At 43.4% G+C, this 16,930-nt stretch overlaps 3 protein-coding genes across 3 annotated transcripts in view; all 3 read left to right on the plus strand.

Annotated features, from left to right (window-relative positions):
- Positions 1-409: 409 nt before the first annotated feature.
- Positions 410-9,046, plus strand: LOC147333681 (uncharacterized). The gene is made up of 8 exons (XM_086285824.1): positions 410-460; positions 1,186-1,222; positions 3,513-3,554; positions 3,634-3,900; positions 3,984-4,223; positions 4,313-4,534; positions 4,697-4,822; positions 6,842-9,046. The coding sequence occupies exons 1-8, from the start codon at positions 410-412 to the stop codon at positions 6,877-6,879; spliced, it is 1,023 nt and encodes a 340-aa protein (XP_086141950.1). The 3' UTR covers positions 6,880-9,046.
- Positions 9,047-10,657: 1,611 nt separating this feature from the next.
- LOC147333682 (uncharacterized) overlaps positions 10,658-16,930 on the plus strand; it is a 71,119-nt gene continuing 64,846 nt past the window's right edge. Inside the window, exons 1-2 of the mRNA XM_086285826.1 lie at positions 10,658-10,686; positions 13,999-14,021. Coding sequence (XP_086141952.1) covers positions 10,658-10,686; positions 13,999-14,021 — 52 coding nt within the window. The remainder of the gene's footprint in view (positions 10,687-13,998; positions 14,022-16,930) is intronic.
- LOC147333683 (E3 ubiquitin-protein ligase TRIM21-like) lies at positions 14,251-16,885 on the plus strand. The gene has a single exon (XM_086268942.1). The coding sequence runs from the start codon at positions 15,046-15,048 to the stop codon at positions 16,735-16,737; it is 1,692 nt and encodes a 563-aa protein (XP_086125068.1). The 5' UTR covers positions 14,251-15,045; the 3' UTR covers positions 16,738-16,885.

Raw genomic sequence — 16,930 nt, forward strand, 5'->3', positions numbered from 1 at the left:
TGTTTTTCTGGTGATGAGCTTCAAACAGCAGCAGATTGAGACTCAAATAGAACCTAATAAAATCAGTGAAGCTATTCATTGCTCATGTCATCCATCAGGGAGTTTCTTTAATATCATTACATTGTTTGCTTTTAGTAAATGTGGAAATTGAATATGAATTCATTTTATGTTTTTCTTTTCTTTTTTATTTCTTAATACCTAACTGCTGCACCTGTACTGCCCGTATCTCTGCAGATATACTGTATAGCCACTCAAAACTGATGTTCAGATAAGAGGGTGGGAGCCGCCTGTTTTCTCTCTCCACTATAATCCCTGACAATTTTATTAGTTTGGGCGACCTTTACATGTCGGTTGTTGGGATCACAGCAGAGTTAGAACAGAGGGGACATGGTGTTTGTTAAATGTCCGAATGGCCCAGGTGGAAGAAGCTGTTAGTGAATCTGGAGATGTGGGACCTGAGGTACCAACATACAACACTGTAAAAAATGACAGATGCCACCAAAGAGTCACAGAAGGTCTTCAAAGCGCTCCCTGGACTCCAAATGACCTCAGCCGCCTCAGCAACTGCGTTTTCTAAGGACAGCGCTAGCAAACGCTCTCCGCTTGCGAGTGAAAAAGAAAAAGCACCACTTCCCTTCCTTATTCATGTTGAAGTGTACCATGTCCACCAATCAAAAAATGATATGGCAACATGAGGCGTTTGGTTGTTTAGGAAGAGGGAGAAGTTTTAGGAGTGACACCAATGAGAGAGAGAGAGCGAAAGAAAGAGAGAGAGCGAGTTTTCACATGTGAGAGATTAGTGACGTTTAGTGTGTTTGGAGGCTGTAGTTAGTGTGTTATGCAGTTATTGGGTTTTTGTGAGTTATACTAGTGAATGTCACAGGTGCTCCTGCTGTCAGACCTTGTGGTGTTCTCCTCTGTTTTATAGTGGACAGGACCTATTCTTTGGGAGTTGCATGAATACTTTGTGTGCCTTCTTATTTGATGCAACACACCTGATTGTTCTGTAAATAGTTTGAAATGATTGTGCAAAAAACTCTGAGGCCTTTGCTGCATTTTGGGGTAAATAGCAACATTTTACTTTGTTGTTTGCATCATTTTTAAAAATGTATCATTTCTATTTGCATTTCAAGTTATGAAAGGTATTGATTAAACATGTTTATGTTTTAACTGTTTTCCACTCAGAGTATACAAGAGGTTGAAGATACTATTGGGGGGGCAGGTACACAGTCACTAAAGATAAATAGCACAGCATTTAGTTGAATAGACGTTAAAAGAGAAGGTGTTTCAACAGCTGTTGTCTACACTCTTGACACAGGAGAACAGAAGACTTCACCACCAGGACCTCCCCACCAACTGGGTGTCACCAACTTTCTCACAACACCTAACTGTAGTGATGGCCAAATGAAGCTTTCCGAAGCACTGAAGCTTGTATTGAAAAACGGTTCATTACTCGAAGCTTTTCAACACAGTCCTCTCCGGTGACATCTGGTGGTGAAAATTTTGAAGAGCAGCTTGAATCTGCAAAATAAAACGGACTGCTCAATCATCACTGCTCACTCAAGAGTGGAGTTCTCTCTGATATTGGGCCACCGTTCCGTTGCTTTGAACATGTAATTGGTTTTGTTTTCTCGATTGGGGGGCTGAAAAAAATGTAATGCGTATTTGCGTAATACATTTTGATCAATAAACTTTCCCTATTTAAACATGCACTATGGTGTGGCCTTTCTTTGCTCATAACTCCTTGATGTTGGTAAATACAATAAGTGAGCAATATATATAATATACATATGAGAATGCACAGCACATTATGGAGTATGCCCCTGCTGTGAAGTCCTGCCTCCATCTACTTGTCATTTAATCACTGGACAGCTGGACAGGTTCATACAAAATATTAGATTAGGCCAATTGTCCTATACATATTTTTGACCTAGGGGTGGGATTGATTGTGAACTGGAAAGGGAAAATGCTTAGGAAGCTGAGTACGGCTGCATCGTCACTGATTTGTAGAATCCTTTTGATTCGATACAGGATCCGATTCAATTTGATTGGAATCTGGAAAGTTTTGCCCCAGTCAGAAATATTACAATTCTGATCATTTAACAGTATATATCCATAATTTCGTATCTATTAAAAGAAAGCTGACACATGTGAGACTTAATTAGAGATGTAAACAGAGAGTTATGAAACCTGCAGCTGCAGAAGCCAGCGGGGAAAAAAAGGAGGCAAACACAGCGCGGACCTGACGACACACCAAAATCTGACTCTGACGCGTCGGGTCCGCGCTCTGTGTTCACGTTTGTATGCAGAATCCGTAAACCTGCTCCCAGTTACTGTTTTAGCTGCATGGTGTTTGACGACATGTTGTGAGGTTTAACCTGAGATGCTGGCGTTTCAGGCATGATAACGTTAATTTACAAATCGACACAGGATTGTAATGAATCAATATCACTTTATTCAATTTAGCATGGATTGTAATCAGAAAGGCGATAATCAAAACCCACCCCTAATCAAGAACTTGCAAAGTAAAAACATGATCAATGTCAGGTAGCCCTTTTGTTATTTACATTTAAAAAGAGGATTAGTGTTACTGTGTGCTGGCTGAGTCTGTTTCTTTTCTTAGAAATAGTTTCTCCTGCCCTGGAGAAAATCCACTTGCATGGAACAGAAGAGGCTGTGGAGTGCAGGAACTACACTGCAAGCTGGTAGATATGCAGGTATTCCTGGGTCCTGCAGACTATCACCTAAAAACAATAAACAAAATGATTTTCTAAACTGTGTAGCAATGTAATGTACGTATAGTGTCAAATACATTTTTGTAGTCTTCATCAGCTTTAATTCACATGGAAGTGTTCCTAAAGTCATATGCTGTAATGATATTTACATTATGAAAACATGATTTTGGACATTTCAAGTTTTTCACTTCGGCAGATAAAATGAATTGAGCAAAATCAACTCAAAATATTCCCACACGCCAGAACGTCCTCTCTTCCTCGCTGGCTCCATATCTGTCAGTGGAATGATCACCTCGTCGCTCTCTGTCACCATCAACACACTCCACGAATCCCGTGGATGATTCGCTTCCTTATATCCGTTTGAATCAGGTACCGAAGCAGTTACGTGCGTAATGAAGCTTCGGACGTCACTGGTCACGTGACTTTTGCCAAACGAAGCAAGCCTCGACACAGTGCTTCTGAACCAGTGTGTTGTTTTTTTCGACACACGCTCCGGAGCGCCAGCTTCAAGCGGGCCATCACTACCTAACTGTGACCTACACAGATAACCAGTGTGCAGCTTTGAAATATAACATCCAGAGTCTATGTGACAAATGGCTAAACAAGTGCCATCACAGCAGGGTGAAGGGTGAACATGGTAACATAGAAGATGCTCTCCCAGGCCTATTACTGCCTTCTGGTCATAATTTCCACTCTCTTTCAGTGACCTCTCACCTTTAATATCCTATGACCTTCATTGACCTCTGACTTTCAGTGACCTCTGACCTCCTGTTGCAGGTGTGTGTGTGCTGCTGCTGTCTGAACTGACTCTTTGTGCAGGTGAGTAGATGAAGTGCACCATGGTCCAGGACAAACACTGAGTGTAAACACTGATAGAAACTGTCCGTCTGTCCTCCAGTCTCTCTGAGCGTCAGTCCAAACCTTCAGCAGTTCTTCACAGCAGCCTCAGTGTCTCTGACATGTGAAGGTCAGCTGGGCTCTGATGGATGGACGGTGAAGAGGGACACAGGAAGTGGGACTGAGTCATGTGGAGCAGGGGGGCGGGGCTTCGGGAGGTTCAATGGTTCATCCTGTTTGTTTGATGAGTTCGAGCCAATCAGTGGAGTTTACTGGTGTGAAGGTGAAGCTGGAGAGAAGAGTGAAGAAGTCAACATCACTGTATCAGGTAATGAAGTCATTCATTTCATCATCAGACTAACAGCAGACTGTTATACCACCTCTACATCACTCTGTGGGTCTTTTCTTCAGATAAACATGTGATCCTGGAGATCCCTGCACTTCCTGTGAGGACAGGAAGTGATGTCACTCTACGCTGTAAGAAGAAAACTGGTGGCACAGCTGCAGCTTATTTCTACTTTAATGGACGTCCTGTTGGACCTAAATCAGAGCACATAATCACCATTAACGTGCAGCAGTCTGATGAAGGTCTCTACTGGTGTGCTCCTGATGAGTTTGGATCATCTCCTCAGAGCTTTCTGAGGGTCAGAGGTCAGATCACTGACATCACTTCCTGTTTAAAGCCAATCTGCTGAGCTGATGATAAACTGACTGAACCAGCTTCCTCATCTCTCCTGCAGGTCCTTCAACCACAGCCTTGTTTACAACAACAAAAGAAGCAACAACAACCATAACGTCACTGACAAACACTCATATCTCCTCTTCTTCTACCCTTCTTTCTCCTCCCCCTTCTCCCTCTCCCCCCTCCTCCCTCATATCCCCAATTGTAGCTGCTATAGGTTCCCTGGTGCTGTTGGTTCTGGTTCTGTTTGTACTTCATCTTCTGTGGAAGAAGCGCACAGGTATAGCGTCTGTCTCAAATTTTCATCCAAAGTCATCATGTTGGACACATCAAGACAGCCTCCATCAGCGTTTCTATTTTTAGAACACTTAGAAAGTAGATTCAGACTAAAACTCCACAGACACAAATACTAGTATTCTTTCAGATCACTTCATCTTTGCAGGGAGATACCAGTCAGCTCCAGTAAATGATGTCACCTATGCTGAGGTCACCAGTAGAGCCTGGACCAATAAGACTCCAGCCAGCGAACCTGAAGTACTTTACTCCAGTCTGAGGACAAACACTGCAGGTACACATTCACCTGTGTTCTAGCGAGGGACATCAATGAGAGATAAACCCAAAAGTAGTTTTCATTGGGCTTGTAAAATGTGGTCAATGAAACAATGAGAATCTTCTTCTCACATTTATCAAACTAGTGTTTTGAAAGTGGGACCTGAATGCAGGTGCAGTTCACTCTTCAGGTTCCTGTTTCCTCAGTAAAACCTGTCACTGGTTTCATAATTAAAGCTGTACTGTGGTTTCGTTGGTCAGTTCAGTGTTTATAACATGAGGCAGTCAGCAGAGAGAGACGTGGCACTGAGACAGGAAATCCTGCAGCTTAAACAGATATGATCGGTGTTTGATGGGAGTCAATTCAGGTTTGTGTGAATGACACAGTGTAACAGGAGCAGTCGGCCTGAACTGAAGATTAAAAATAATCTGAGCGGATTTGGTTTGTTTTTAATCCAGATGTATCTTTTCAAAAATAAATCGGAGAAGCACACGTTGGACAGTTTAATAAAAATACTGTACAAACCAGCAAACCAGCAAAATTAGGAAAATAACAACCAGTACAAGGTGAGAATGTACTGCTCGCGTTCTGACTCTAATCTGAGGAGCAAAAACACATTTTAAGACATTATTTAAAGACAGGCAGCGAGTGGGCTGAACTAACGAGGGCAGGGTGATGCTTCCACAGTTTAGGCTACAGCTGAAAAAGCCCAGTCAGCTCTCACTTTGAGTCACGTTTTTGGGACTAGCAGGAGAAGCTAGTTCAGTGACCACATTATTTCTTTTATTGCCATGTAAATCTGAGGGTTATACACAGTAGTAGCAGTAATCAGATGTAAAAGCACATAAATAGTGAAGTCACCTGAGTCAGTAGTTCATATTTCCCGGAGTCGAGCGTTCATTCACCCACATCAAAACAGGTGCTGCTGGTGTGGTTAACTGCTGAGAGAAGCTCTCTGTGACGGAGCTTCTTTGTTGAGATCAGTGGGAAATGATCAAAGGTAAAACACATAAACCATGAAGTGTTTTATGTGTTTAAGATCAGTCTAGCAGCTATTTGAATGTTGTGGACTCTGTAGAGATAAACAGTGTCTGAGAGTAGAGAGAGTGCATGTCAGCAGATACCGGTGCTGAGATACAGGACTGAACAAAGGAAGATGTAAAGTTACCACACAGCAAAAGATGTTCTTAACTTTGTTTCTTGTCTTCATCTCTTTGTGTGACTAGTGTTTAAAGTGAAACAAAATGAGTTCTTTTTCAGAGAGAGATTCATGAAGCCCCTCACAACGTCTTCATAAGAATTAAGATTTCTCTGCAGGATTATTATTAAATGAAAACAATATATATTTGAATTCAGTTCAGCAGGCAAACAGGGTTGATGGGAAATCCAAGTTCAGTGAGTTGTAAATAAATCCCAGATATTCAGTCACTCATTGGCATGTTCTTGTCTTGATGATGTCATCCCAAAAACACACATGACCAATGCTGACATCATCACTCAGACCCCTGAGAACACAGGTAGGGAGGCTGCACCTATATGACTCATGTCCCAGTGTTATTACATGCTGAACTATCGGGGCGACTGTGGTTCAGTGGATTGGGAAGCTCCTCTTTAAGTGGAAGGTCGCCGGTTTGATCCCTCCTGCTCTCTCTCTGTCCTGGTGGTTGTGTCCTATGGCAAGACACTTCCCCTACCGCCTACTGGTGATGGCCAGAGGGGCCGATGGTGCGATATGGCAGCCTCGCTTCTGTCAGTCTGTCCCTGGGCAGCTGTGGCTACAACTGTAGCTGCCTCCACCAGTGTGTGAGAGTGACTGTGGAACTGTACTTTGGGTGCCTAGAAAAGTGTTATATAAATGCAATCCATCATTAACTTTTTTCTCTTTAAGCTTCAGTTTAAAAATTAGGTTTAAAATTTCATATATTTGTTACATACATATACATTTTAATTAGGTTTTAAAGTTGGTAGGACAATAAATGCCTCACCCTTCTAGTGACCTGCACCATGACTGCACACTCAACTGTCCCATTTTTACAGAAGCTAAAGGAACCACAGACACCACAGAAGAAGTGTAAACAGGAAGCTGAGGACAGACCTGCAGACTTCCTGTGGACAGTCTCACTCTGTCAGTCACCATGGGAACATTTACAGGCAGTCATCAGCTTCCTCCTTTCTTCATTCACTCCCATTCATTCACACAGTGATGTCATTGTGGGAGCAAGTTCCTCCTGAGGAACCAGGATTGACGGGGAACTAAAGAAATCAACCTGCTGCTGGTTTGAGTCTGTGCAGCTTGAACTCTGACAAAGGTCTACTGCGAGGTGAAGAGTCGTCACTTTCAGGAGCTGCTTCCATCATTTCAAACTGATCAATACTCTGAACTTATGAACACTCATGTTTGACACAGAGTGTCCTGTGATGGTCCTCAGTCTTTGACCTAGTTTTTGTGTTTGTTATGGACTATGTGTTTATTTGTTCTCTTGTTTCAGTGACCTTTGTTCTGGTTCTATATTGGTGTCTCTTGAGCTCAGGTTCCCTTATTTGTCAGAGTCGTCATTATTTATATTTCTTATTCTCTATTTCTTGTTGTTCATGTTTATTTCCTTCGTGTCCAGTCTGTGCCAGCCTCTTCTCTGTGTTTTGTTATTCTTTCAGTCTCCCCGCTCACGTACCTGCGTTTGTCTGTTTTCTCTGTGTTCTGTCTCATTGTGTTTGTAATCCCATCCCTGTGTTTAGGTCCTCAGTCTCCCTCGTGCCTGTTTTGCTGTGTTCTTCTGTGAGTTCTATGTTTCCTTCGTAGTTTCCTGTTTATATTCTCTAATTTTCTTTCTTTGTTTTTCTTGTATTTTTATGTTTCTTTCTGAGTATCTTCTAACATTAATAACGCTGCCTCTTTTAGCCGACCCCTTTGTTTCCAAGTCCTGCATTTGGGTCTTGCCTCTGCCTGCCACACAGCTGTTCATGACAGGCACAGAAAACGATTTTGAGCCTAGAAGTAATAAATGCATGAACTTGTTTTTTCAGCATCACTCTGAGACAGGATATTTCTAATTTTAGAGATGTTGCTCAGATGGAAGAAAGCAGTCCTACATATTTGTTTAATATGTGCATTAAAGGACATGTCCTGGTTAAAAATGACTGGTTTCATCTCAAAGCTGGCCAGTTGGACAGGAAACAAAACAAGATGTTATTTACATATGAGCATCACACTTTACCTGAAATACACAAAGAATCTTTCTAATAATAGAAAACAGTTTCAAACCTGCAGGATTAAAGTGATGAAAGTTTGTGATTTAAATTTGTCTCATAAACGTCCAAAACCTGCTGAAGGTTCAGTTCAGTTAGTATCTGTAACATGACGACTGAACATGAAGGCAGACGACCTGTTTTCATCAAACAGGAAACCACAGCTGCTGTGTTTAGCATCGCTACTTCTGATTGGGTCTGTTATGTAGACGATGTTTCCTCTATTAAGAACAAATTTTCCACTGTGTGGACAGAGTCGATAATCGTCCTGTGTCTCTCAGAGTTTCATTGTTTGGTTTTCAGTCTAAATGTTGCCATCAGTCACTGTCAGTTTGGGCACCGAACCTTAAACACGCATGTCAAAAATAAATCTACATTAGTAATGCATAAACAGCAAACCAGCAGGATCTCTCTGTGCACTGTGAACACTGACTGAGGCTCATGTGATGCAGTGGGTTGTCTTCTAAATGTGTCTTCTTGTCTGCATGCTGAAGTATTCTTAGGCAAGATACTGAACCCCAAATTTCTTCTGACGCCTCCATCCAAACGTGAGTGTCTGATAAAGGTGCTTAGAAAGCAGTGTGTGAATAGCTGAGTCTTGAGTGCTCAGCTGGATTAGAGCAGTAGCAGCAGTTCGTTTACACAGACAACCAGTTTACATGTATAAATGATGATCAGTGAACTGCCATCACTCGTGGTTGAAGCATTTCTTATGTAGAGCCGGAAAATAAACCACAAGCTTGAACACTATTTTTACTGACCTTTATCTGTGTAGCCTTCCTGTATTGAGCTTGGCAAGGACTAAATGTCATCTTTTCATTTCCAGTCAATTTTATTCATATAGCGACCAATCACAATAACAGTTACCTTTATATTGTAAGGTAGACCCTACAGAGAAAAACCGAACAATCATATGATCATCTGACCAGACCATATTTCACTGGCTTCTCTAAATGTTCAGCAAACTTTAAAAGCTCTTCATCATGCTTTTTCTTCAGCAATGGCACCATGGATGGTGACCTACATGCCATGCCTTCTTGAAACAATTGTACCTGCTGATTCCAGGTTTTTCTGTAGCACCTTGGCTCTTCAACGACTCTTCTGATCATTATTATATATGGTGAAATGATGTTCTTTCCACCTCTGCATTAAGAACCCAACAGCGCTCACTAGAACCTTCAGTAGTTTAGAACCAATACCTTCAGTATGTTTTGCAACAATACGGTTGTGAAGGTTTTGAGACAGCTCACTGGTTTTACCCATCATGAGATGTTTCTTTTGTGACACTTTGGTAATGACACAGATCTTTATAGGTCATCAGTTGGGACTGAACCTGCTAATATTAATTTGTAATAACTGTCAGGATGGCTTTCAATTATTGATAAATTTCATTTGCCATGAATCATGATTTCCTATGTCTCATTGCACCTTCCTTTTGTTTTTCTCTGTTATTTCTCATTATCACACGTTAACCCCTGACCTGAACTTTCAAAGGTGAGTGATAAAACATTAATTGAATTACAATATTATACAAAGAACAGAAGTAAATACAAAATGCAGTTTCTAAATAAATGTGTTTATTATTAAGGGGAAAAACCCAAACCTAGATGAACATGTCAGAAAAAGCTATTGCCCCCTGAATTTAATAAATAACTGCAACCAAGCATTTGTAACAACCTGCAATAAATCTTTAACAGCACTGTGGAGGATTTTCAGCCCACTCACTGTTGCAGAATTGTTGTAATTTAGCCACATTGCTGGGTTTTCAAGCATGAACCACCTTTTTAAGGTCATGTCACAGCATATAAATCAGATTCAGGTAAGAACTTTGACTTATTTGGGTGTTTTGCATAATTATCCGGCTGCAGAAACCAAGTGTGCTTCAGGTCAGATGAGAGCGGATGGCCAGATAGTCTCCTAAAGAATTGTTTCTTTAAGAGGGCCGAATTCATGGTTCCATTTAGGGAGGCAAGTCTTGCAGGTCCCGAGGCAGCAAAACAGCCTCAGACTATCAGACTATCACCACCATATTTTACTGTTGGTATGAGCTTCCTTTTCTGAAATGCAGTGTGTAATGACACACACTCATCAGTCCAGGGTTTTTTTCCCCAACAGTCTTGGAACTCTGCCATGCAGGCTGGTGTGCTCCAGTCCCTTTCTTAAAGTGTAGTCATTCCTGATGAGGCTGGTCAACGCTGTTCAACTAGAAGCCTACGTGGATGATATCCCAGCCTACACATCCCCCTGAACTGAACTGCCTCAGTGAAATACTTGCTCACTCACACCAAACTTCATTAAATGTGAATGTGTTACTTTGCTGGTTCCCAGTTGCAGCTTAAGTGCATCCAATATTAGATTTCCCAGCTTTTCAAACACACCATGAGCTGTGCCATTTTCTGGGCACAGCAGGTTAATACCATATAAAGATTTCCTGATGTTGTATCTCCAATAACAGGTCACGGCATTTCGCTCTCGAGGCAGCCAGTGCCCTCCCTGCAGTCCCAAAAGGTTGATTCGGTTCATCTTGACGCACACCTGTGTGCACTTATATTCAAAAGGTTTTTCCGTGTAACGATCTGATAGTGGGTGTGGGGAGTCATAGCGGGCATGGACAAGATTCAGTATGAGGTACCGAGGTATTCGGGTGAGACCACTTGCTTCTTGGGATCCTTTGGCATCAGGGCTGTCCGGCCTTCAATTTTCAGGTCTATCTTTTTCTTTGTGTGTGTGTGTGTGTGTGTGTGTGTGTGTGTGTGTGTGTGTGTGTGTGTCCTGTCTGGCACTGTAGCAATCAGAATTATATCTGAAGGCCAAGACAAATGCCCAACAGATTTACTTTCCCAAGTGGGCCTTTTGCAATACTGGTCCACTTGATTGTCATAGTTTATTTGATCTTTATTAGTTATTTTTATAAGTTATTGTAATCAGGCCAGACTGGACTCGGGGACGGGAAAGAAAAACAAGAAGAAAAGTTCAGAAGAAAGTTAACAGAAGGAGAGAGAAAGAAAAAGGAGAAAAGAGAGAGAGAGAGAAAAGACGATGAAAATCTGCTTCATCACCTTTTTTTTTCTCTTTTTCCTTTCTCTTGATCACCTGTTGAGAAAGAAAAAAGAAAACAAGCAGAGGAAGACTAGAGCAATAGCATAAATAACATCACGATGATCTATGTGACTATAACAGTAAATACTAAATATTAAACATTATTGTAAGATCGACAGCACACAGTGTGCTTTAAGGTAGGAGCCAAAAGGGTGTAGTTTGTGGGTGTGATCACCCGTGTGTACACCTGTGAGCATGGACGCACTTGTTTTTAAAAGGTTCCTTCATGTAATGATCTGCTAGGGAGTGTGGGGGGGCCACAGCCCCGTCCTCCAGGGCATGAAGCGGGTATGGAGGAGATCAAAACTCCAGACATCCAGAGGCCCCCAGAACACAAGAGACCAAGGAAGACCAACAGAGGGGCAGCCGCGCCACTGTCCCAGTAAGAGCTGAGGAGAGTCCCAGATGAGGGCTCATTCAGCAGCCGCGGAGCAGAAGCCAGGGGGGGGTGCAGTGACGCGCCCGTGAGCTCCGCCGGCAGCCAGCTGTGCCTGAGTGACCGAGCCCCAGGCCGAGAGGCCGAGGGCACCCCACCCCTGAAGTGGCCCGAGCGAGCCCCAGGCTCCAGGCCCCGATAAGCAGCCACCAAGGAGTGAGCCGGTGTGTACCTGGACGCCCATCCCCGGACACAAAGAACCAACAACGCACCGACGTCTGAGGGCGTCTGCCACTGGATATGAACTTTTTTCAAGACAGTGAATCTTGAAACCAGAGAAAAAATAGAGAGTTTTAACTTGTTCCATTGGCAGATTTTTTCACTTATTTCAAGCTAAAATATTTATTAGAATTCAAATTTAGACAGAAACAAAGTGAATAATATTATTTTATTATCACGTTGATGCAGCACATGGTTCAGTTAGCTTTGTATAAACACGTGTTAGAAATGTTCTTCAATCAGCTCTTTTTACTCTCATTTCACAGCCAGTACTTTTTACTTTTACTTGAGTAAAGAAGTTGAAACAGTACTTGGAGTATTTTTAACAGTAGTACTTCTACTTCAGTACACACTGTGTGTACTTTTACCACCTGTGTCTGAGACCTCCTTCAGGGTCCACCTGAAGCTCTCAGTCTGCTGTGGAAAAAGGAAATCCAGGTGAGTTTCTCCTGATCACCTGAGGCCGTCATTACTGTGTGAACCCACACACCACTCCTCACTCCTCCCACCCGCTGCACACAGTCACTGAGTACAGACCGGCTGATTCCTGTAAAGGGAGAGGCAGGAAGAGGCGGAGCAACACCTGAAAAACAAGAAGCTCAACGTCATTTTGCAGAAGTGAAAGTGTGAGAGAGCAGCAGCAGAGCTGCAGTCGAGTCCTGTTTGTCTCTAAAAGAAGATTCACTGGAGTCCATCAGGTTTCTCTCAGCAACAGTGGTGAGTGCAGCTGATCACACTTCCTGCTTCTACACAAATCTTCACTCTGTTCACTTCATCAGGGTCTAGAGCGCCACCTCATTTCTCCATGGTGCCACTTAGGCTACGTCCACACTCGCCCGGATAGATTTGAAAACAGCGCTCCGCGTCCACACTAGTGTTTTCAGTCGTTTTCACAGAGTTGTGCGTCCACATTAAGACGGCTGAAAACGCTTACGTTCCAGTCCTGCGCATGCGTGAAACGCAAGACGATTCGACCGGTCTCATTTCTGTCTGCCGCTTATTCACTTTCCAGCTGTTTGAAACGTCGCGGCAAAAGGTGGAGGAAAAGCACCGAGTTTTAAAATGGACTAACAATGAGGTGGAGTTGTTGCTGCGAGTAACACAAAAGTACAAAGTTGCAAAAGCGAGAGAGAAATAAAGAATTTGAAGAAAAGCTCTGTGGAGCATGTGCAGACTGATATTCATCTTTAATAGGACTGTCAAAACTGCAGCTGTATAATGCTCTCCACTATCTTTGTTTAATTGGTCACATGCCTGCATCACATGACTAACATGCATCATTGTTTTAGAAAGTCTCTGTTTTCACTCTTCACTGTGACACAAACGCACCGTCTCCAAATTATTTACTTTCCGGCTGTTTGAATCGTCGCAGCAGAGGTGAGCAGCGTGATAGGAGTGGATGTAGCTGTGGGTAATGAGAAAAGATGAAAAGAACGATTGATAACTTTTTCGTTAAGGCCGGTGCTCTGACACGGAGCCATCAACCTCTCAGTGTCTAACACTGGTCTGCAGACGGCATCAGATAATGAGACACATTAGATGGACTCTGAGCCCACTGACAGTAAAAGGGTGAAGTGTAGACATTTGGAAGAGAGCGGCCTGACCAGTTTCTCTGACTATGATACTGTAAAGCTGACAACATGATGCATTTACTGTGGTGAGTGTGCAAAGACCATGGCAGGTGTTGTGCCGAGGTAGGGATCCCCAACAGGATCTGTTTCCCTGCGTCAGGAACATCGGCTGGGCAGGGAAAGCGGACCCAACGCACTCCGCCTCCATCACGACCAACTAGACGTGGAAGGAGTGATGTTTTAGTGACAACATGAAAGATGAGTGTGACCGTTCAGTTTGTGGGTTACAACAGAAAATTATACATTTATTGTTCTCGTGTGTTATCGGACGGGATCATTTTAACAAACCGAGGACATTTTCCTGATAATTATCTGTATCCTCCTGTAACTTTACTGTTTAAAGAGCTAAAACCTCCAACATTTCAGGATCAATAAGTCCTTATAAGACGTGTTTGTGAGCTAAAAATCAAGAATGTGGGATACTGTTTGTCTGTGTCAGCCAAACAACTTCACATCTTTGTAACGACTGTTAAAAAGATGTTCATCCTGTTGATCCTGTTCATCTGGACGCTGCACTGTACAGCAGACACGACGTTGTTCAGTTTGTGTTTCAGATGAACCAGTTTGTGTCTGAGTGTGTTGCTGGGTCTCCACCAGTTACTCTGACAACTGAAGGTTCAAGATTTTTATTTTGACATTTGCACACAGGACCAACAGTCCATGCACAGTGGAATACTTGTGCAGAGCTTTCCAAGTCAAATCACACTTTAACAATATAAAGACAGAAAAAGCAGAAGGATAGAAATGAAGTCCGGAGTAGGGTATTCGTACTATTTTCTATATACAAAGAAAAAGAAGAAAATGTACAGAGAGTGTGTAGTTCTCTACCTCTTATCGCACTCACAGTGTTGCACATTTGTTCCACAGATCTGTTTCACAAGTCTGTTGTGAGTGTATTGCCCGATGGTCAGTGAACCGATGATACATTCAAAGTGAGGTTAAGTAGTGCTGTGTTATTTTAAGTGTTCAGTGTGTTTTTGTTTGCCGTCAGTCTGACAGTTGTGGGGAAGAAGCTGTTGAAGAATCGTGTTCTGTGTGTGATGCTGCTGTCCGCTCTGTTGTGTCTGAGATTGTATGTGCAGCTTTGTATGTGCAGGTCCATGGATGCAAGTGTTGTTCCCATAATCCTCTCTGCAGACTTTATGACTCTGCAGAGCCTTCCTCTCTGTCTGTGTAGTGTTTCCATACCAGACAGTGATGCCTGCGGTGAGGATGCTGTCTATCAGTCCTCTGCAGGCCTGGGTGAGAGGGTGGTGGTTCATGCCAGCTTTCCTGAGCAGCCGAATGAAATAAAGCCTTTGCTGGGCTTTTTTCACAGTTGCTGTAGTGTTGAGAGTCCAGCTCAGGTCTGATGTAACCTGCAGTCCCAGGAATCTGTGGCTGTTTGCCCTCTCCACCTCCGTCCCTTTGACGATAAGAGGCTGCAGGGGAGGGAGTTCTTCCAAAAGTGCAGTATTCATTCCTTGGTCCGTGTTGAGGATGAGGTGAAGAAGCTTCTGTGATGAAAAGAAACTTAAAGAAGTCCAGACGCTTTTCTCTCCAAGCTCCTCAGACTACTGACGCTTGTTTCTCTCTTTGTAAAATGAAATTTAAAGTGAATTTTGAATCAAATGTTTCTCTTCTTTCTCCCTCAGAGTGCAGACATGTCTGCTGCCAGCAATCTGCGATCTGAAGATCAGTTTCTGTGCTCCATCTGTCTGGATGTGTTCACTGATCCAGTCACTACATCATGTGGACACAACTTCTGCAAAACCTGCATCAGTCAGCACTGGGACATGAATGTCATCTGTCAGTGTCCCATGTGTAAAGAGACTTTCTACACTCGACCTCAGCTGAAGATCAACACCTTCATCTCTGAGATGGTTGCTCAGTTCAGACGTGAAGCTCAGCAGAAAGCCAGCAGCAGCAGCTCAGAGCAACAAGCTGCCAAACCAGGAGAAGTTCCCTGTGACGTCTGCACTGGAACCAGACTGAAGGCCCTGAAGTCCTGCCTGGTGTGTCAGACCTCCTACTGTCAGACTCACCTGGAGCCTCATCTGACAGTGAAGCGTCTGAAAAGACATCAGCTGGTTGATGCTGTGGAGAACCTGGAAGGCAGGATGTGCACGAAGCACGATAAACTCCTGGAGCTGTTCTGTAAGACCGACCAGACATGTGTCTGCGTGCTCTGCCCTGTTTTAGACCACAAGAACCACGAGTTTGTTCCTCTGAGAGAAGAATATGAAGGAAAGAAGGCAGAGCTGGAGAAGACAGAGGCTGAGATTCAGCAGATGATCCAGAAGAGACGACTGAAGATTCAGGAGATCACAGAGTCTGTGAAGATGAGTAAAGATGCTGCAGACAGACAGAAAGCAGAAGGTGTTCAGGTCCTCACGGCTCTGATGGAGTCTGTTGAGAGACGCCTGAAGGAGCTCATGAAGGAGATCGAAGACAAACAGGAAGCTACAGAGAAACAGGCTGAAGGTCTCATCAAAGATCTGGAACAGGAAATCTCTGAGCTGATGGAGAGAAGCTCTGAGGTGGAGCAGCTCTCACGCTCTGAAGACCACCTCCACCTCCTCCAAAGCTTCTCCTCCCTGAAAGCTGCTCCACCCAGCAAGGACTGGACAGAGGTCAGAGTTCATCCACCATCATATGAGGGGACTGTGGGGAGAGCTGTGGCTCAGCTGGAGGAGACAGTCTGGAAACCCATGAAGAAGAAGCTGTTAGAGGCTGAGCTGCAGAGGGTGCAGCAGCATGAGGTGGATGTGACTCTGGATCCTGATACAGCAAATCCTAATCTCATCCTGTCTGATGATGGAAAACAAGTGTACTGTGGTGATGTGAGGAATAATCTTCCAGACAACCCAGAGAGATTTTCTCAGTGTGTTAATGTTTTAGGAGAGCAGAGTTTCTCTTCAGGCAGATTTTACTTTGAGGTTCAGGTTAAAGGAAAGACTGCGTGGGATTTAGGAGTGGCCACAGAGTCGATCAACAGGAAGGGAATAATTACACTGAGACCTCAGGATGGTTTCTGGACTGTAGGGCTGGTAAATGGAAATAAGTACGAAGCTAATGCTGGTCCTCCAGTCCCCCTCTGTCTCCATCCTGGTCCTGAGAAGGTGGGGGTGTTTGTGGATTATGAGGAGGGTCTGGTCTCCTTTTATGATGTAGGTGCTGCAGCTCTGATCTACTCCTTTACTGGCTGCTCCTTCACTCACAAACTCCACCCATTCTTCAGCCCCTGTAACAATGATGGAGGTGAAAACTCTGCACCTCTGATCATCTGTCCTGTCAATCAAACTGATCAACGACTGATTTAATTGGATGAATGATTGATTTTTCTTGAAGGGAACAAATGAACATATTGAGTGTAAATCCTCTACAGTCTCCATGTTTCTATAGAATCTGATCATCAGGACTCTGATTCACACTTTGATTCTCATGGAGTTTGATTTGAACAGAAGAAAAGTTGAATCAGGAAATGTTCCCACTGATGGAGACTCGAGCTGAAGA

This window comes from Aulonocara sp. 'chitande type north' Nkhata Bay, linkage group LG3 (assembly GCF_057382095.1).
Source record: "Aulonocara sp. 'chitande type north' Nkhata Bay isolate Kocher_YH1m ecotype deep benthic linkage group LG3, A_spYH_male_GT1.1, whole genome shotgun sequence".
In the NCBI taxonomy this organism is placed as follows: domain Eukaryota; kingdom Metazoa; phylum Chordata; class Actinopteri; order Cichliformes; family Cichlidae; genus Aulonocara; species Aulonocara sp. 'chitande type north' Nkhata Bay.

Excerpts from the sequence above, each read along its gene's own strand:
- LOC147333683 (XM_086268942.1), top strand. The coding sequence starts at position 15,046 with ATGTTTCTCTTCTTTCTCCCTCAGAGTGCAGACATGTCTGCTGCCAGC.
- LOC147333681 (XM_086285824.1), top strand. The coding sequence starts at position 410 with ATGGCCCAGGTGGAAGAAGCTGTTAGTGAATCTGGAGATGTGGGACCT. Across the intron at positions 461-1,185 it reads CTGGAGATGTGGGACCTGAG|AGTATACAAGAGGTTGAAGA; the intron begins GTACCAACATAC and ends TTTTCCACTCAG. Across the intron at positions 4,224-4,312 it reads GAGCTTTCTGAGGGTCAGAG|GTCCTTCAACCACAGCCTTG; the intron begins GTCAGATCACTG and ends TCTCTCCTGCAG.